Source organism: Dermacentor albipictus, chromosome 10, assembly GCF_038994185.2.
Source record: "Dermacentor albipictus isolate Rhodes 1998 colony chromosome 10, USDA_Dalb.pri_finalv2, whole genome shotgun sequence".
Lineage (NCBI taxonomy): Eukaryota > Metazoa > Arthropoda > Arachnida > Ixodida > Ixodidae > Dermacentor > Dermacentor albipictus.
In genome coordinates this window covers 12,921,961-12,943,232 of record NC_091830.1, presented here as the reverse complement: position 1 = coordinate 12,943,232, position 21,272 = coordinate 12,921,961, and the positions used below count along the sequence as shown (strand labels likewise).

Sequence of the window (21,272 nt, the reverse complement as noted above, 5' to 3'; positions counted from 1 at the left end):
CCAAAAAAAAGGGGGCGGGGAGCTATGGTTGTTCGTTTGTCTTGTGGTGCGCTCAGTATTAACAGAGTGACACTATAGTGACCACGAGGACACACCAGACAAAGAGGACAGAACGCCAACTATAGCGATATAAGGATACAGGGCATATGAGACACGCTGGATTTTTTTCGACAGGTAACATCGACACGTTCGCCCGCATATATTGTCTGCGGCCAAGACAGCGTGTGCAGACGCCTAGACTCGAAAAGTCTAGAACAAAGACAACCGAAATAAGAGAAACCGGGATTGATTGTCTTCGTTTTGGTTCTTAGACTTTTCTAACCTGTAGGTATATCTGCACATGATCTCTAGACCACAGCCCGCATACGAGCAACGTCTCAATGAAAGTAAATATTTTGTACTTTCTTTTCGCGCCTTGTATGCTTGTCCGGCGTGTCTCGACGTAGTCAAAAGCTTTACTCAGTTGTACTCGGCGCAGAGATAAGCGGTTGAAGGTATATATCCGTCTCCGCCCATGATCTTCATGTGCAGTGATGTACCCGGTGATCCATCTGTACGAGTTGCCGGGACCGTTTGTGCCCATGGAGGATCGGCTGCTTGGACAGGACCGGCTGGGACCCGATTACGCGCTGCATCAGGGTACGGCCTCTCATGCGGGTGGTCTCGATCGTACGATGAACGTGTTTATTAATTAATACCTCAGGCGTGTTTGCGCCGTCAGCGCCGCCACCGCGAATGCTGTCTTTGGTGCGACGGCGCATGCGCTGCCCTCTCGCCGATAGTTGGAGGTCATGTGATCTGCATCGTCTGCGAGGGCGAGCCGGGAAGGTTGATACCTCGATGCGCGCTGTCTGCCCGCGCGCCCTTTGTTGGAGCGTGGCCTCCGCGATCGGCTCCGGCGGCGCGCTGCCGGAGCCGATCGCGGAGCGCCCATAGTGTCTGGCGCAGGCATTCGTGTGGTACGGCCCCAGCTCACCCCAATATAAGGGATGGATTGGACGCGCGTTGCTGGTGGGCGAAATAAAGTGCACCAGAAACAGCGTACGTACCCGTGTGAATTAGCCTAGCAAGCCCCGCTGCCACCCCCCCCCCCCCCTCTTTTGTTCTTTTGTGCGAACTGGCGGTATGGTGACCCCTAACTTTGGGTCCCCTATTTCTAAAATTCCCTGATATGAGGACAGGTTATAAAGCTCAGGGACACTCCCAGCGTACGTGTGTTGCCTGTTGCACTTCAGCCTCGTTGCCGATAGGCGAACCTTTGGAGACAGAGTTCACGAAAGAGCTATTTTTGTGGACGCAGTGACAGCTGCGGTTGGCTCATAAACAGATATTTGCGGCGAACTTTCGCCCAGCCAAAGTTACCGCCAAAGTTGCAGATTCGGCTGCAATCGAGCGTGCAATGTTCTTTAGTTTTTTATTATTATTTAATAGCTATTTTCCCGATTTCCGTGGGCCAGAAGCTTTTGCGGTCAGCTTGCGTAGCTGCCTGCAATGTATGTGTGCACTTGTAATTCACGTTGAGCAAGGACAGAGACACTAAAATCTACGATTACTATATCTGAAATCAGCACGGAAAACAACGGCACCAAGAAGAGAAGGACACGAGTGAACTTTGACAAGTGACGCACACAGGGCCGGTATTTTGTAGCGATGCCTTTTCCGATTCTATGCCTTTTCAGGCTTGTCGCGCTTGGCCACTGGTCAGAGCGACGGTCTGCCCATATTATCAATGCGATCAGGCGGCCGTGTGTGGTGGATGATAAGAATAGCATAGAATAAGGCATAAGGCATCGCTACAAAATAGCGGCCCAGAACTGTTAACACCACTTGCACGTACATTCCACATGAGCAAGCAGCCGTTGTAGGGGTTGGGGGACGGGACTTCGTGATGGAAACCCAAACTTGGGAGGATTTATTCTACATTTTATACAGGGAGGTGAGCGTCAATTAACAGACGTACAGTCATTACGGGCCGGCAGCAACTCGGACGCTGCGGCCCGCGGCAAGAAGTTCGAGAGAGGTGAATCAGGGCATGTCCCAGAATGCTCAGGTCTCTCTGGAAGGCTTCTTATAAACCCTTCGAGCATTGCAAGTCACGTCATGTTTGACCAATGGGAGAGTCCACTCCGATGACGCCACTTTCAGCCAATGGTAGGCGCCCGTGTCGTGGTGTCACACCTGGCGGCTTGCTGCGGTCTTGCCTCGCAGACTGGCAATGCACTTCGAACGAGGAGAAGGGGAGGGCTGCACCTGCTTCATTGTCGGATGCCCACCTGCTAATCCCGGCGGCGCACGAACTTGTTGGCACGTAAACTTGTTGCCTTAAACTTGTTTGCTCGGCCGCTTCTCTGGAATGCGCTTCCTGCTTCTGCATTCCTCAATTAGCTGTGCTGCCATCCGATGTGGTCTGGGGAACTCGAAGTAGCCTCAGGAAACGGCGCCATATCTAACAGCTCGTCCTCGCCCCGGTAGTTCCGAATGGCCGGTGAACTCAATTCGCTGGCCATGAGGAACGCTGAAAGAAGCTGCAGGGTACTGGGGTCGAGCCACGTTTGACAACCCTCGGGATCCTGGGCCCTGGAGAACATACGTCAAACAAACCAAATAACACAGCGCTGCCCCACGTGTAAGCGCAGGCTCTTCACCCCTGACTCGCCAGGCTATTACTGAGTCAAAATAAACCCTGATCTTTTAGTTCCCCAATTTCGACAAAACAGTTGTAACCACCCTTCCAAACAGCTATCCATTTCTCCTCGATTGCCGACAAGACCAGAGTACTATTGTTGTTGCAAAACAAAAGGGTCGTTGACGATGCAAACAACAAATGAAAACAGCCGAACATAACTTAAGTGGCCTAACTACACGAACAGCATGTTTCCAATCTATCGCAGTGGCGTACTTATCGCACGTATTGGCGCCACTGAATAATCTGGTCAACCTCACAAGTACGTAATCACAAGCGCACTAGCCTTGTGGTCACTAAACAGAACGCGTACTTGCGTTGTAGGCAAACTCTTCATTACGCTTACTCACGTTTCTTCCTTTAGTCCATCTAGGACACGTGACATAAACGAACAATTAAACTTGCGGGACTTACACACTCCGCAGAACCCTTAAAATAATACGCGTTCCACGCGTACTTATAAGAGAAGTCAGAATACGGCTGCCCTCCACACACACTAGCAACCCAGTCATAAAGTCTGCTTCCTTCCGTCCACACAGGACACGCGCTAATGGAACTAAGAACGCTTCTCCGTGCAAATCATGCACTCACTGAAAATCTACGCGCTTAACCTTAGAAAATTCAAAAACACTTAAAAAGAAAGAAGGTTAAATAACACGCGCTTTACCATAGGCCTTTCGACGATAACCTTGACCCTCAGGTTACTCTCACACACACACACACAAAAAAGCCTATCTACTTATTAATGAGCATCTCGCGAGACTACATGTTTACATAAAACGCATCTTTCAAATCTCGGAGCTTTCTCAAACCAAAACATAAACAAAGCTCATACCTTACACGTTGAAAGAATTCCCAGTCTCAAATCCCGAAAACCTTCCGATGCTCAAAATAAAAAAAATAACACGTTTTACTACGGAAGCTCTCTTGGCCTCCCTTTCCAAACGCTTATGTCTGACTCATACTCTGAGCCGTCCTCGCGGTGGCCGCGGCTTGAAAGCTACTCTGGCTGCCGAGAGACAACAAAAGGGCTGACTAACTATCAGCTCCCCCAAGACGTTACGGTCTCCTGCCAATTTGCGTCCTCGCGCCCCGCTTTTAACACAAACTCGATTGACCGCGTCGCTACTCCCCACCTGGTCTCGTCCTGCCACCTTGCGTTTCTTCGAACTGCACGCTGAGCTTTGAAAAGAACTACGGAACGACGAGGAGATTAACTGCCCCGTGCCCTTTGTCCGCGTCCGCGCAGAACATTCTTCGCGGTCCCCCTTTGACCGGTGGCTCGACCATTCTCGATGCGTCAACATCGTCCGAGACGACCGCATCTTTTTCCTCGCGCTCTGCCCTTTTGGGTTTCTCGCCATTTTTGGCGGCGCTACATTAATTACCGACTTTCGGTCTTTACCGCGCTTCTTTTTACGGCGCTTTCTCTTTGCACTCGCTTTCATGTCGCCTCGTGCCTCGTGCTGGCCGGTACACATTTCGTCGGCCCGGATCGGTCTCTTACCCGCACAGTCTGAGTGATTTACATTTAAGTCAACACTCTCTCTGCCTCGACTGGCGGACAGCTCAACCGACTCTGGCACAATGCAGCAGGCTTTACTCGAGTTAGACAACTCGCACTCTTGCGAACTGCCCTCTGCTACATTGCCCAGCGCACGCTGTGCATCGGCACACAGCCCGTCGGTATCGATCGCTGTCTCACGCGCACAGTCCGAATGATTAATAACGGAATCATCCCTATCTAGGCTATCTAGACTGGCGGAGAGCCGCACCGATCCCTGAACAATGCAGTTGTTCTCTCGTGAGCTACGGAGCTCGCCACCCCGAGAACTATTCTCAACTGCATCGTCCAGCTCGCACTTCACTTCTGCACGCAGATCTGGCTCTACATGGGTGCTCGCTTCTGTCGGGTCAGAAGTACCCTTTTCTTCGCTAGCAACCTCGCTAACATTACCAGCGACGCACACACGCGGTAACTGTGCCAATTTGTTCGCAGCTGGCCTAGCTGTCTCCACAGTCATCTGTTGGCACAGCACCTCGTCGCTCTCACTCTGGCCTTTAACGGCCTCTATTGGCACTAAGGCATCGTTAGCAGCTAGCCTTTTCCCTTTACTTATGAATCTGCAGCTAATCTCACAGGCACTACTCTTCTCGTCGGCTTCTGGCGAAAATCCGCTCGATGCTTCCGCATCCTTTCGCTCTGTACTACCTACAGAATTCTCAGACAGCCGTTGTCTCTGTGCCAATAACTGATCACAATGCTGTATCTCTTTGATCAGTGCTGCCTTCTCTCTCTCATACTTTTCCTCTCGCTCACGTTCGCGTTCATTCTCACGTCCGTGACGCTCACACCTAAGAGTAAGTTCTTGAAGCTCCTGCTTCCGTTCATTCTCGCGTTCTTCACGCTGACGCTCACTCCTAAGCTCACGACGCTCTCGCAAACGTACACGACGCACACGCTCCCGTGGCTCCTGTATCACCTCCCAAGCAAGCTCAATGCTTTTGCCATCATTGCCACTATCGTTAATCGCCTTTATGATAGCTGGCGTCTCCATCCGTTCGTCCGCCTCAACTCCCAAATCGTCGCACACCAACAACAAGTCTAACCTCGTCAACCTTCTAAGATCCATGGCAGCTGCCCCGTCAGGTGGTTAAAACTGTTTTCCTTAATTAATTTGTGCAGACACACAATGCAACAAATTCCCGATTCCCAGAACTATCAAAATTGAACACACAACCTTTGAGTCTGGCGAATCATAAGGAAAAAAACCACGCGCTCACTTACGGTTGCAGCACCCTGCCATCCGGTTCGTTCGTCCGCTGTCCCCGGTTCCTCCGGACTCCCTGGGTCGAAGGCTCGCTCCTTCTTCGCTACTCCCAGTTTCTTCGGACCTCTTTCGACGAAGGCTCACTCTTCTTCGCTCTTCCCGGTTCCTTACGATCTCTCTCGACGAAGGTTGATTCGTAGCGCTGCCACCAGCTGATGCATTCGGAGGCGATCCCACCGCTGCCACCAGATGTAGGGGTTGGAGGACGGGACTTCGTGATGGAAACCCAAACTTGGGAGGATTTATTCTACATTTTATACAGGGAGGTGAGCGTCAATTAACAGACGTACAGTCATTACGGGCCGGCAGCAACTCGGACGCTGCGGCCCGCGGCAAGAAGTTCGAGAGAGGTGAATCAGGGCATGTCCCAGAATGCTCAGGTCTCTCTGGAAGGCTTCTTATAAACCCTTCGAGCATTGCAAGTCACGTCATGTTTGACCAATGGGAGAGTCCACTCCGATGACGCCACTTTCAGCCAATGGTAGGCGCCCGTGTCGTGGTGTCACACCTGGCGGCTTGCTGCGGTCTTGCCTCGCAGACTGGCAATGCACTTCGAACGAGGAGAAGGGGAGGGCTGCACCTGCTTCATTGTCGGATGCCCACCTGCTAATCCCGGCGGCGCACGAACTTGTTGGCACGTAAACTTGTTGCCTTAAACTTGTTTGCTCGGCCGCTTCTCTGGAATGCGCTTCCTGCTTCTGCATTCCTCAATTAGCTGTGCTGCCATCCGATGTGGTCTGGGGAACTCGAAGTAGCCTCAGGAAACGGCGCCATATCTAACACCGTGCTTCAATCTATACATAAAAGAAGAAGGTTCAGATACAAAATTATTATGCTTCATTTTAACATCCTTCCTGCTAATATATACTTAAGGAAACATTCGAGAACAACGCCCTTTCTCATCTGGGCGCTTGACTATAGCTTCTGTTCTATTGACTTAAAGCTTTGCAGGCACAAGCGCAACAACGTGTACTTGCTGACAAACCGTTCATTTACGCCGTTGCCAGTACTGCCCTGTATGTAGACTTTCTCCACAGCAGAGATCGGATCTGGCAAACGACGCCAGCGACACAGGGGACAGAGCACTGTCAGAAGCAGCTGCTCGCTGATTTATTACTCCGTGTCTCCTATAATGGCATGCGCGGGCAGGTGGTGTTTTCCGGCATGTGTGTTTGAGCCTTATAAAACGTCACTCGTTGAACATTGTTCGTACTGTGTCCTTTTCGTGTCGCCGCGTCGTCTATAAAGCGCTGATTTCGAGTGTGCATTCATTATAGCGGCGCCGAGTTTTTTTGCGGCAGTATTAAAAGTTTGGCTAGTTGGTATTGACTCATTCACGGAACAGCGCGAAAAGACCGGGCGTGAAGATGAAAAAACAAAAACAAAACAGGACAGGTCCCGCTGTCAACATTTCTTTGTATTGAAGATACTATATATATAGGGTGATACCCAACACGGTGGCGACTTGATCGTCCTATATATAGTCTCCTCTTTTCAGTGAAAAATTCAGTTAAGTCTATGCTCGCTTGTCCTTTTCTTCACGTTCCGTCTTTTCGCGCTCTTCCGATGTCTTGTAATTGCGATACTTGTAATTGTGACCCAACTTCTAATAATAAATTTTTGATTCTGATTTTTTTATTCTGATTCTGTCTGATCCATCTATCTATATATCCTGATATATATATCTATATATACCTGATATCTATCTATCTATCTATCTATCTATCTATCTATCTATCTATCTATCTATCTATCTATCTATCTATCTATCTATCTATCTATCTATCTGTCTGTCTGTCTGTCTGTCTGTCTGTCTGTCTGTCTGTCTGTCTGTCTGTCTGTCTGTCTGTCTGTCTGTCTGTCTGTCTGTCTGTCTGTCTGTCTGTCTGTCTGTCTGTCTGTTCGTCTGTCTGTCTGTCTGTTCGTCTGTCTGTCTGTCTGTCTGTCTGTCTGTCTGTCTGTCTGTCTGTCTGTCTGTCTGTCTGTCTGTCTGTCTGTCTGTCTGTCTGTCTGTCTGTCTGTCTGTCTGTCTGTCTGTCTGTCTGTCTGTCTGTCTGTCTGCCTGCCTGTCTGTTCGTCTGTCTGTCTGTCTGTCTGTCTGTCTGTTCGTCTGTCTGTTCGTCTGTCTGTTCGTCTGTCTGTCTGTCTGAAAGAATATGTAATATATGTAATAATGTAATAATAATGTAATATGTAATATATGAATATATATATAGGGGAAAGAATATGTATGGCCTATATATTGCCTAGCAAATAAAATAACTTAAATATCTCGTCTACTGCGCAGGCATCTACGAGGAGATCCGGCAGCACCTCCCGTACGGTCGCAGCGCGTACGCCAGCCCCGACGATCGTCGCACGGCGTACATCGTGGCCGGCTTCAAGGTTCTCGATGAGACGTTCCGTGACGTCATGGAGAACAGCTGGAAGGACTGGACGGGCGCCCGCGCCATCTACATCAACCTGGCGCACGAATTCGGCCTCCACCGGTTCTCGCTCTACCGCAGGTCCCAACCGATGTAAGCAGAAGTGGCGCGGTCGTTGACGTCAGTCATGGAGGACGTATCACTTGCTTGGGAAAATTGACTGTCGTCCACCGCGAAGAAGACGATTGGTTGTTCTAGCAGGGTATTGGTTATTCTAGTACGACACTCCAGCCGTAGATGGCGCTAAGGAGGTGAAAGCTTTTAGGCTTAGCAGTTTTTGCGGATAGTTCTTACGCGAAGTCAATAGCCACTTAAGCCTAAAAAGACATTGAAGTTTTATGAATCCCGCATATGGAAAGTGCGAAATTTAGGCTGCCCGGTATGCTGCGTTACAGGTTGTGCCAGTGCTTTATTGAGCCCAAGGCTCCATGATGTGGACAGGCCAAGCCACTGGGACATGGAATTCTTAGGTGACCTTACAGGTTGCAAAATTCCGCAGCTACTCAACATGTTGACATATTGTGACATTTGTTCCTCACGTTTAGGGGGCGGTGAAACGCAATTGTGGCACCAAATTGTATGGAAAAAGGAAAAAAAATATCAGCGATGATTACGCCTCCCTAATGCGAAATTTGAGCACAGCACTACACGTGTTTTCATTTCGCAATATATTGAGGCACTGCACCGATCACCGCACTGATCACCGTGCCGACTGGCGGAACCACAACGCGGGCCGCTATATGTAGACCGATCACACAATTGCCGCTTCCCGGCAACTGCAACTTATGCAACCGTAATATTTACGGGGAAACGCTTTGTGGCGAACGCTATGCGTGAAGCCGAGCTTTCTGGTTCTCTTTTTTCTTTCCCCCCGCGCGGTTGGTGCCGCCGCTGCTGCGGATGCGAAGACGTGAGCGCCATCTGGCGGTGCTTCAGGGTGGCTTCCTCCGCTTTCCTTCTCATGCTTCCGCTGCACCCTCCTCCTCCGCTTTCCTCCTCGCGCTCTCTTCGCTCTCGCCGTCTTTCATCTGCAGCTGCGCTCTGCGTTCACTCTTTCATCCTTCGCTTTGTTTCTTCGCTCGGTTACGCCCCAGGATGCTGAGGCTAACCGACGCTCAACACAGGAACGTGCGTCTAGGCACTGCGCTCTAAATAATGAAGGAATGCAAAAAATTGTTAAATTAAATTATGGGGTTTTACGTGCCAAAACCACTTTCTGATTGTGAGGCACGCCGTAGTGAAGGTCTCCGGAAATTTCGACCACCTGGGGTTCTTTAACGTGCACCTAAATCGTACACGGGTGTTTTCGCATTTCACCCCCATCAAAATGCGGCCGCCGTGCGATCCCGCGACCTCGTGCTCAGCAGCCCAACACCATAGCCACCGAGCAACCACGGCGGGTGCAAAAAAAAATTGTTAATGGTTTGCTGCTTTACATTAGGGAGAGAGGACAAGCTACAGAAATGGGCGAGAGATGGAGAACGATAGAAGTACGAGCCTGCTTAATAAACACACAGGTGTCAGGGACGTTCACTTAATGCAGACGACCGCAAAACGCACAGTAGTGCATTTACCGTCACACTTATCTGTCACAATTAAATGTCAAATTGAGATAGCAGCGGGCGATGGGAATAACTTCTGTGTATATTATTGATCCAGCACGGAAGGTGCTGAGCCGTGCTCCCTATAAAAGGAAGCAGAAATAGGGCCCTCTCCCATCATATCTCTCTCCAACACGGATGACTCCACAGTATGTCCTCACCTTTAGCGACCAGGGGTGCAGGCTTCGAGCTCCACGGCATGATTGATTGATTGATTGAAAGCTTTTATTCAAAACAGGAAGAGAGGTAGAGCCCTTATGGGGCTCCGCATTGGGTGGAGTCTCTATTCCGGGACCCCATTGGTACGAGCCGCCAGCTTAGCCCTCTGGACCAAGGCCTTTTGGGCCTGAAGGTCCGAGCAACCGAGCAGCGTCGCCTCCCACTCCTCTCGGGTTGGGTTAGGGTTGAGGGGAAGAGCTGAGTTTAGCTGACAAGCCCAAACCATGTGGTAGGTGTCAGCCACCTCCCCACAGTATTGGCACTTGCCAGTGAAGGAACAATCGAAATGTTTCAAGATTGCCGGGCACAATAAAGTGTTAGTGAAAAGTCGAATCAAGATCCGTTCATTAGCCTTGCCAAGCCCTTTTGCAGGAGTTGGGTATTGGCGCTGCCTATCTTTGTAAAAGGTCGTGATATCTTTGAATGTTACAAGATAAATACCTTCGGATTCCAGGCACGTTTCTCTTGCATTGATACGACGTTACAAGTTCGTTCAGCGTGAGCAGATGAACACATGTCTCCCGTACTCACTACACCTGCTAGAAATATCCTACCTTGAAAAGCCTTTTAACCCTTTGAGTGCTGGATTTTTTCGAAGGTGACGTGCCGCCAGCGTCGGTTCTTCTTTTTTCGTGGGTAATATAAAACGAACACAATGATTTATTTTTTTGTTATGCAGACGAGAAAAAAAATGAGATGGTTAATGTATAATGCACTCTTGGCATCCGAGGGGATAGAGTGGAGAGCGTGCGGGTACGTCACTGACGTGAAGGGACGGAAACGCAGAAACGTACCGGTGTACGTCGATGACACTGAGAGGGCTAAACAGTAGTCGCGAAATTAAAGCGCACCTAACGGCGGCGATACCAATCTAACGATGCGTTTCAACAGCTCTTACCATTGGTCGCGCGATGAATCACTGTCACCCCCTACGTGGACTCTGAAGGGCGACGGTGAACTGTGCAGCACCGACTTCAGCACCTTCTCGTACGTGCTGCTAATCGAGTGCCGCACTGTGACGCCGGACAACGCCCTCCGGCTGCTGGACTTCGTGCAGCGGTTCCGGTCTAACCGCATGTCCGGCTACCTGTCCGTCTACAACGCCCGCCACCTCGGGCTGGAGAGCTACGCCCGCGGGGGGGAGCTGCTGCTGCTCAGTCCGGTGTTGCACGGCCAGTCCGATTGGTGGAAGCAGGTGCGGATATGTGTTTATGTGTTATGTGCGCCTCGGTGCCCTATATCAGTGTGTACTTGTTCGTTACCGATGTCTGCTCGCTGCCATGTCGCCTATCAAGAGAGATAGAGGAATATAGGAAGGCAGGGACGCTAACCAGTCAAGAGTCTGGTTGGCTGTACCCTACGCTAGGGGAAGGGATCAAATGTATAGTTTCGTAATCGCCGCCTGTGCCATCCCCAAAATTCGTTCCGAGTCTACATGCCTTGCAAGCAGCTGCAGTTCGTAGATTGAAATATTGGCTGTAAAGTAAATAATTGAAATAATAATTAGCGTAATTATGCTGACTCAATCAAGCATTTTAATTTCTGGAAGAAGCAATGGCCGCCTCACCAAGTGAGTTATAGCAAGGGTTAGAATCGTGACATTTACCAAATACATTTCTTTTTAGAATTTTATGCAGCTAACGAAACACTCCATACAGTGAACACCAGCACGAAATAGACGGCGTACCCTGGACGCCGTCTATTTCCTCCCTGTTGGTGTTTGTCAATCGGAGAGGGCATAGCCGTCCCGTGAGTCAATCAGAAGTAACATTCCTGGCGTATTCGACAAATAAAACTTGGAGAGAGGAAGGACCCTACACATGCGTGAGCGCCCTCTGTCCGTATTTCGTTTGCGCTATTACTTGCAATACGCATTATCAATTATTTCGATCTCTACACATTCGTAAGCGAATTCGATAACGCCGCAGAATTATACAGTGTCCTGAAAAATCGGACAGAACGCGTCCTTTGGGCGACGAGTGTCTGCGTTAACGCGATTGGCATTCAAGTCGTGGTGCACATGTAATTTGGTGTTGTACAATTCATTATTGGCGGAGATTTTAAGGATCATGCTCGTGTTATGTATATTGCGGTGTGCGAATTGTCCGTTCGCGCACATATGCAGTTGCATCTGCCCGTGACCCGAGTTGCTTTAGCTATAGGTCAGGCATCAGTCAGCAGCAATTAAGTTGTTTATTCGGGCAAGTACCCGGCGGCTCGTATTGTCTGCTCGGTTGGAGAGCAACGAGCACATACCTAGTGGCCCAATTTAGTGTACACTTTGAGTCACTGGGAAGAGAGGCATGAACAGACGCACAGACAGACAGACGAACATGCAGACGAACATGCAGACAGACAGACGGACGGACAGACAGGCAGACAGACGAACAGACATACAGACAGACGACCACACAGACGAACAGACAGACGTTGAAGTAGGTGAAAAATGCTGATCGCATTAGTATCGCCTCGTGCCTTTGCGTATACCACTGCGGTCAAACATCCTCCGCCCTCGCCGCAGGTACAAGACGCTGTCACCACGAGCAGCACCGGGAGCACCTCGGACCTGTCGAGCACCTCGGAGTCGACCAGCTCGGACGACAACCCGAGACCGCGCACCGCCGCCCCGACGCGCTGCCCCGCGGGACCGGCGAGCGCCTCGTCCCAGCGGTCGATGCAACCGCTGACAGCCGTCGAGGTCGTTCCCCAAGACGCGTCCAAGTACTACGTCGACAAGGTCAACGTGATCACGCTGCCGGCCGGCAACCACCACCAGCACAGAGGCAAGTGTTCCACCATGACTCCCATCTACGAGAACCTCGTGGGCTCCAGCCGTCGCCGCGACGAAGAGACGCATTCCCACAGCTCTCGCTCGCACCGCTCGGGCCAGGGCTCCACGAACGGTTCGTCCACGAACGGGCTGGGGGAGACGGACCTGTCGTACTCGATCGAAGAAGAGTCCTCCTCGTCGACCAACGCCGGTAGCGGCTCGGACGAGGTGGACAACTACTCTTCCGACCAGCGGCCGAGGTCGTCGAGGTCGTCGACGATGCGCCGGGTCTGGTTCGAAGACTGCGCCCTGGACGACGTCATTGCGCAAGCCGCCCACAGGGAGCCTCCTGAAGTGCAGCCGGTACAGCAGGACGACGGAGGAGAGCGTTCGCTGGCCAAGGAGTACCTGGCTTTGGACGAGATGCTGCGCAACCTGCAGTGTGCCGACGACGTGGCCCCGCCTAAACCCAAGAGCACGGTCAGGCGGAAACTTTGGTAGAATGGGGGAGGAGGTTAATTCATTCGGGGCGGATGATGTCGCTGTGGCCAGCGCTGGCTGTGGGATAATCGCGTGCACTTCATGATACCCCCCTCGTGGGAGGTGATGGTGGTCTCATGACTTTTCCCAACAGTTCCTTCTACGAAGTTGTCTCGATCACTCCGTCGTCGCAGTGTGCAAGTTTGCAGGTGATCGTGTACGTCGCAAAAGATGGTGGCCTTTATCGATCAACGGGCTTTTCGACGAAAAGGTTTTGCACTTGCTAGAACGCCGCAAGTTGCTGTGCAGCATTCGGCTACAACGTTCAGCATGGTATGAGTAAGTGCGCGCTGTTTAACAGGCCATCCATAAGATGTCAGCACGAACTAGCACATTTTCTCTCTCGCCCATTATTTAGAAAGGTAAACTTAAATTAAGGCTCATTCGGCTTTGCGCTTGGAGTTTGCAACCACGTAAGCATCTTCAAGGACAATGTGTACCTGTGAGCGTGTGTGCTAAATTGTACGACAGTGTTGTGTAACCACGAGACATTCGAGACAGCACGACACCTACAATCAAGTAGGGTACCCTGCATACTGCTTCACGACGTGAACTCGACGCGACCGGGTCCAGTCAGAAGTCGAACTGACCTATCCCGACCCGACCGCGTTTACATATGCATTCTGCCGCACGTGCATTTTTCCAAGCGAGTTAGGTGAGTCAACCCACCGCTATCACGAAGGCTGGTTGAACTCGTCTCGACGATAGCTTGGAGCGACCCGCTAGCGTTTACGCGAACCGGACCACCGTGTTTCGTCCCGAGAAGCCGGCTCGATCCGACTCGATCGCGTTCATGTAAATTTACGTAGTTTGCATTTACACGTTCCGCGCTACTGTGCCATCTAATTAGCACACCGGTCGGAAAACTCTCTTGTAATAATCTCGCCTTCTTCTCTGACGAGTTTTCAAGCGCCAGGCAACACATGCACGCACTCTACACAATACGAAACTGTCGGACTGAGCCAAGCTTATTGCACGCCTTTAGTTTACCTTTTTGCCGGCAGGTGGCGCGACAAATGGTGACCAAATTTTAGCGATGACAGCATGGGTAGTGCATTGCTTACTGACGCCTGCGAGCTCGATTCTAAGCAAATATTAGCAGCACGATAAGACATGCGTCCATTGCAGAAAAACTGCGGAGACGACTCAGTACGTTGTACTGGAATGCGCTGATATCCATCCAACCAGTACCGTAGTTATGTCCACCTTCCACAAGCGCTCAGGTTCAGGTTCAACTCTCACAAGGAGTGATAACTAGTCAGTGGTGGAGATCCGCAAGATACCATTGGAATATTGGCGGAAACTAAGGCAAGAGTTGGGGACCAGATCTTCGCAGACATACTTAGGAAATCTTATTAGACAAAGCAGAGATACAATGCTAGCTAGGTTACGATGTGATGGCATGTAAGTGGCTCACACGTACAGGCTTGGTGATTGTTTGTCACGAGCTCGATTCAAAGGGCATGCCATTAAAGATCATCATCATCATCATCATCATCATCATCATCATCATTCGTATTCCATAAGAGTACTAGTTTTTATTCATTTGGAATCTAGATTTAAAGCGAGACGATACTGTTATCTCTGCACACCCCTCGATTCTGCCAGCACTTTAGGCATTGTTTCTGTTCTCTCGAATGAAACAAGTTAGAAGGAGAGGGCATGGGTGGTGTAAAAAGCTCGACTTCTATGACTTATCTCCGGCTCCCGGAATCACTGCCGCCGCATGCAACCAGCAAAACCATCCAGAGGGCGCCACCACTGGGTCGTAGATCAGTAAGGTGCGATTGGAGGTTTGGTGGCAGAAAGTATGGAAACCACAAGCAACGAAAGCGTACAAAAACAAAGTTCCCAATAATTGTTCGGATAGTTTAATACGGGGAAATCTTCGTCTGTTAAAAAAAAGATAAGATAGGTAAGGCATTAGGCAAAATAAGAAAAAGAGCTTGGTGGCGCAACCCACCGGCCCGCTTCAGGGTGCTCATAGTATCCACTCACCATCCATCCACCTATCCATCCACCCAGTTAGATAGTTCGGAGGCATAATCTGTATGGTAACATAAAGGGCAGTGCCTTGCTATTTGATGCCAGAGACGGTTGCCTGAGGACAAAAACATATGTGCCACAGGATGAGGCATGTGTGTGCTACAAAGGAAGCCAAGAAAAGACTCGGCACATAGTGATGGATTTCAAGATATCCACCCAGTTTCCACCTTCCAGAAGCATCGAGATTCGAATGAAATAGAAGGATTAACTGGTCAGCAGTCGAGATAGGTAGGGGATGTTTAGAGTGGGGATGAAAAAAAAAGCAGAGAGGATGTTACAGAACCGGAGTCATTGGAACTGTACCTTAGGGAACTTGAAAAGGAAAAATTGTCATCCAGCCGAATATAGCACGAAGCTACAAAGGAAACCCATACGGGTTTCTCGGTAAGAACGCTTCGCATTCGAGGAACAATCTAAAATTTTAAAAATAAGTTTTAGATACGATTGTTGAGATCGAGATCACATAGACTAAAGGCTGGATGTTGATAGATGCAGTAAAACCTGAATAACTCAAGCAGGCTAAGGGACCATTTTTCTTCGGCCCGTTTCAAAGAGGATGCCAATCATCATCATCATCATCATCATCATCATCATCGAATTTGGGCACCACCTATTAATGAAAATCTGTTCGTGTTTTTTTTTCGTTTTGTATTATTTCATTGATATGATTGATTGACTGATGTCTAATCGCAGAAACTGCATAACCTGCTGTTCTGCGGGTGCTCGTTTTCATTTCTTTCTGTCGACAATTTAAGCATGTCTTCGAAATATACCTTAGTGTTGGAGCATTTTTTGTAATCACCTGATGCCCTTTTTCCATCACCGAATGACTTATTGGTTGTGAAGAAGATATTGACACAATAGTTGCCAACGTTTACTTTTCGTCCAAATAACTCACTCACTCACTCACTCACTCACTCACTCACTCACTCACTCACTCACTCACTCACTCACTCACTCACTCACTCACTCACTCACTCACTCACTCACTCACTCACTCACTCACTCACAATAGCCTGAAAGAAAGAAGCAGCTGTAAAAACAATGCATTTTCAAAAAGAACAATACTTGTTCTTTTGAATCTCTTCTTATTGAAGCAGGCATGACAATGCAGTGTCTTATTGGTCATTTCATGCTAGAGCATATATAACGCATCTCATACGTATTTAAAATGAAGAAAAAAGTTCAAAGAAGAAAAGACCATTAGCTAAAGTTTCGGTGAGCATTGTGAGTCATCAGATGGTCAAATTAGTCCAGGCTCCTCTGATACGGCGTCAGTCACGACCAAAATGCGCCATTGTGAAGTAATATCTCCACAAATAATCGCTCGATGTGCTTAATCAGCCAGTCGTACCGTTCAGTTCTGCAATGTTGAACGGCCGCGTTGTTTAAGGTAATCCTTTATTCATCTACATTCGTAATTTTGCTTTTCAGGCTTGTGCGAAGGCTTGACCGTATCTAGCCCTACCCTTGTATACCGATAAGCTTTGAGTCATTAACAGCAACCAAAGATTACCGTCGTTAATAGCCGGTGTGAAAGCGCATTAGCTGAGCCTTTTCATTGCTTTCTTTTTTCGAGATATACTCATGGTGACGCGTGTGATCATAACGCAGTTCGGGGCGTAAAAATTATTGCGACCCTTAAAAGGACACCGAAGAAAGAAATATGTTCAGTTACATGTATCAGTCAGTTTGCCCTTCTGTAATACCAAAACGCCACTCTTACAGCGAGTATAAAAACTCTGTGAGCCAGGAAAGGCAAAAAAAAAAAAGACAAGAGACAGGTGGCGACGCCGCCTTGAAGTTCCCGCACTATATCTCGCCATGACGTCATTAATTCTTGATGGCGTCTGCTCAGGCCTGGGCAATTTTTTATTGGTAGAGAAAAAAGGACTACGCTGTATTGCAGAAGAGCGCGAAAACAGAACTTTCCAAGTTCGGAAAAAAAAAACTTTGCTGAGCCACAACCGCTCAAATGCGAAAACAGATTGAAATTCGTGACGTCACCCAGCTGTTCGCTGTGGGTTCGGCACAAAATTCAAGAAACGGAAGTCCAGACATCGATTTCTCGTTTTAGTAATCATGTGTCTTACCGTAAAGTTATGGAAAATTTTTGCTAAATATTACTCATCACTCTAAATTGATTCCGTGTTCCTCATTAGCGTCCCTTTAGGAGATGCCCAAGGAAAAAAATATCGATATACGTTACGTTAATACATTACTCCTAAAAGAACTGGCCAGATGGCCATCGCAGGGTGGTTGTAATAGTTAGGAGATAGCTTCCCAGTAGATCTGCATGAATATGCTGCTGGAAACACTTATTGGTCTGGATTCTGCGGCATTGCACTGCCTCTACGGTTAGCCCGCGTCACTAGCGCGAGTATTTAGTAAGGTCAAAAGTTGCCCTAGTTGGTTCTCAAAGTATAACAGCGCTACTTTCTGAGGAGGACCAGACACAAGAAAATGCACGAACAAGCGCTAACTTTCAACTCGTCATCTTCATTTAATACGTACCTCCCGTGCATTCATATATTTCCTTCGCATTAAACATTGTCGGCAGTTAAAAGCCAGTGTTGATCCTCGTCTGTTCGGTTTTGTCCTCGTCAAAAAGTCGCGCTGTTATACTTTTGAACTATGCGAAGACACGCACCGTGCGCTGTATACCAGGATCCGCCCGCCATATTGTCAGTTCTGATTGGCCCACGTGGCGGTACGGTCTCTGTGATTGGCTCAAATACGGTCAAACAATATGGCGGAATTCTACAACATGGCAAAATATAGCACTCGGGGATCGGCCCAGTTTACTCAGCCATGCAGCCGTCCTTGCGAAATATAATTTGGGAACAGACAAAGGAAGCTTGCCCATAATAACCGTAGGGCTTCCTACTACAATTACTGCAGGGAACTCTGCAATAGTTCAGCTACAATGGGAATGATGGTTAGTGCAAGAATTCGTCTGCTATCTCCGTGCTTTTGGCTTCAGGCGTTGTTGTGGCTTTCTTTACAACATACCAGGATCCGCCCGCCATATTGTCCATTCTGATTGGCTCACGTGGCGGTACGGTCTCTGTGATTGGCTCAAATACGGTCAAACAACATGGCGGAATTCGACAACATGGCGAAATATAGAACTCGGGGATCGGCCCAGTTTACTCAGCCATGCAGCCGTCCTTGCGAAATATAATTTCGAAACAGACAAAGGAAGCTTGGCCGTAATAACCGTAGGGCTTCCTACTACAATTACTGCAGGGAACTCTGCAATAGTTCAGCTACAATGGGAAGGATGGCTAGTGCAAGAATTCGTCTGCTATCTCCGTGCTTTTGGCTTCAGGCGTTCTTGTGGCTTTGTTAACAACGCTTTATCTGCCTTTATATGACCTCTATAAACTTCGAAGCAACCTTGTTTTGCTCTCCGCATAAGGCAACAAGATAAGGCCCTGCTTACAACGCGTGATCATTGCGATTTTATGCACTTATAAAGTGATATCTTATAAAGCGAAAAAAAAAAGATGAATTTGCAAGTCAAAGAGCCATTGCCGTCAGAAGTACGAACTTTACAGACAAATCCTTGTGCTAATCGTCTTTCGCATGCAGGTTGAACGGCCATGTTCGCAGCTACCGTAGACACTATAGTGTTCCCACTAGTAAATTGTTGTAGGAAACAAATTGGTAGTAATTAACACATATTGGCCTCTCTTGCCAAGAATAATTAATTGGTGTGATAGAAACCGTGGTATACCGAAGAGGGGCAATGGCGCTCTACTGCTTGAGCACGAGGTCGCCGGCTCGATTGCCGACCACGGAGACTGCGTTTCGATGGGGACGAAATGAAAAAAAAAAGAATAACGCTCGTTTCCTTAGATTCAGGTGCACGTTAAAGAACCCCAGAGAGTTAGCACTAATCCGGAACCTATTGCGCCGTCTCTCACAACCCCAGTGTTGCTTTGAAAGGTTAAAAAAAATCAATCACTCAATCAATAAGGCAGTGAGATGAAATTAAGAATTTCAGTCGTCAATACTCCGAGCCGCGCTGTGCCTATAATCATTATCGCTAGAGATCGGACGTATATGTAGCACTAAAATTGTGTTTTAGGCGCATTTAACAGGCGCTAAAGCTGTCCTTTAAGGAATATATAGGCGCCAGGAACAGTCCTTGAGGCTCAATTAACGAGGACATCTGCTGTTGATCCGGAGATAAATTATAAAATACGACGGGAAAAGGCATTTTTAGGACCCGAAAGTTATGATATAGGCACCAACATCGACATAGGAATTTATAGGTACCGATAAAGCTGTGCCACTAAAATGTTTCTACACCCATTGTTCGTGCTTATGTGTTAAACGGGCACGATAAGGACGTAAGGGAAATATAGGCATCTTGCCTATAAAGTTACGGTCTCCCGTTATCACTTTTGGATCGACCGGATGTGAGAGGTATACTGGGCTGTAAGAAAAAGCACGAAATCGATCGAGTGAATGGAACACTTGCACTACGCCTGCCTAGAAGTTTTCCAAGTATGCGTACTCGGCCAGTACTTATTTTCCGTCACTCTTTAGCGCCCCGTTAAAGTGGGTGTTGCATGTCGCGAGCTTCGCACCGAAAAAAAAAAGAAAACGCTCAGCTAATCGTCTTTTTATGCGATGTTTTTCGTGGTGTGTATAAATGTGGGCGTGAGTCTTGAAACATCAGTGTTCTCAGGAATTGTTTCATCGCATTCGTTTTTCTTGACTTCCTTGTTTGGTAGATGTAGGCAGCACGTTTCATTGCAGCGTTCTTTCTTTCTTTCTTTCTTTCTTTCTTTCTTTCTTTCTTTCTTTCTTTCTTTCTTTCTTTCTTTCTTTCTTTCTTTCTTTCTTTCTTTCTTTCTTAGTTACCCGCCGTGGTTGCTCAGTGGCTATGGTGTTGGGCTGCTGAGCACGAGGTCGCGGGATCGAATCCCGACCACGGCGGCCGCATTTCCATGGGGGCGAAATGCGAAAACACCCGTGTACTTAGATTTAGGTGCACGTTAAAGAACCCCAGGTAGTCGAAATTTCCGGAGTCCTCCACTACGGCGTGCCTCGTAATCAGAAAGTGGTTTTGGCACGTAAAACCGCATAATTTAATTTTTTTCTCTTTCTTTCTTTCTTTCTTTCTTCCTTTCTTTCTTTCTTTCTTTCTTTCTTTCTTTCTTTCTTTCTTTCTTTCTTTCTTTCTTTCTTTCTTTCTTTCTTTCTTTCTTTCTTTCTTTCTTTCCGACATTTGTGTCTAAGACTGTCGGATAGTGCGGGAATCTCCTAATCTAATTCAGGTAAGAAACCAGTGCTTCACCGCTAGTATTGAACACATTTCCAATAACTTACTAATGAGAAAAAATGCAGTCTTGAAGGAATTAATACTAGTAAAAAGCAATTCAACGTCTCAATTTGGTGTGGGAAGACAAAAGGAACAACGTAGCTAGGTGAGTTAAATTTAGACTGGTGGGCGACGTTTCTTCAATGTCATATTTCCGCTCATGTCGCGGGAAGAAAAAAAAAGAAAGAAATGTTTGGTCAAACGAAATCAAGTCCAGAGGCCAACGAGTACCCGCAAGAAATAGCGCTTTTATTTGTTTATTTTATATTATGACTTCTTGTTGCTGCAGCTCGAGGTATTTTTCCGCAATGCCGACAGTTTTTTATTCACCACCGAAGACGTGGACACGTGAATATTCCGCGCCAACTAATTTCTAGCACATTTTATTTTTGTTACTTATGTCTACAGATTCCACGTTTCGTGTGAGAATTAATGGGTCCGACGTATGAAACCGTACCCTTAGTCGAGCGTTCCACTAGTTAACATATTTTTAATGAAGCAATTACCGTTGTCTTTAAGTGTTTATGCATTGTTACTCGTAGGGAACAATATACAACATCAGTACGCATTTCCTCGCATAGTTTTGAATTTTGTTGAAGTTTCAATAGCACGTTTTCAGTTTGTTGCCATAGCTTTCTAGTGCCCAGTTCCAGTCATGTTTTTAATGATGATACGTGTGTATGTCAGCTATAAACGTTGTTCGCTTGCATTTCAGCTGCGTTAGACTGTGATAACTCTGCGTACGCCTTCTTGCAGGAGCACTTACAGCCACTCACGACGTAAATCTAGTAGGATAGAATTTCTACGAGACGAAATAACTT

General features: G+C 48.1%; 1 protein-coding gene across 2 annotated transcripts in view; it reads left to right on the top strand.

Annotated features, from left to right (window-relative positions):
* LOC135915806 (uncharacterized) overlaps positions 1 to 20,153 on the top strand; it is a 90,917-nt gene extending 70,764 nt beyond the window's left edge. The window contains exons 4-7 of one of the 2 annotated variants that reach the window (XM_065448948.1): positions 532 to 639; positions 7,802 to 8,033; positions 10,727 to 10,955; positions 12,282 to 20,153. In XM_065448948.1, the coding sequence (XP_065305020.1) occupies positions 532 to 639; positions 7,802 to 8,033; positions 10,727 to 10,955; positions 12,282 to 13,031 (1,319 nt within the window). In that variant the 3' untranslated portion in view covers positions 13,032 to 20,153. The remainder of the gene's footprint in view (positions 1 to 531; positions 640 to 7,801; positions 8,034 to 10,726; positions 10,956 to 12,281) is intronic. The other variant, XM_065448947.1, reaches the window with a different exon arrangement.
* The last annotated feature ends 1,119 nt before the right edge of the window (positions 20,154 to 21,272 follow it).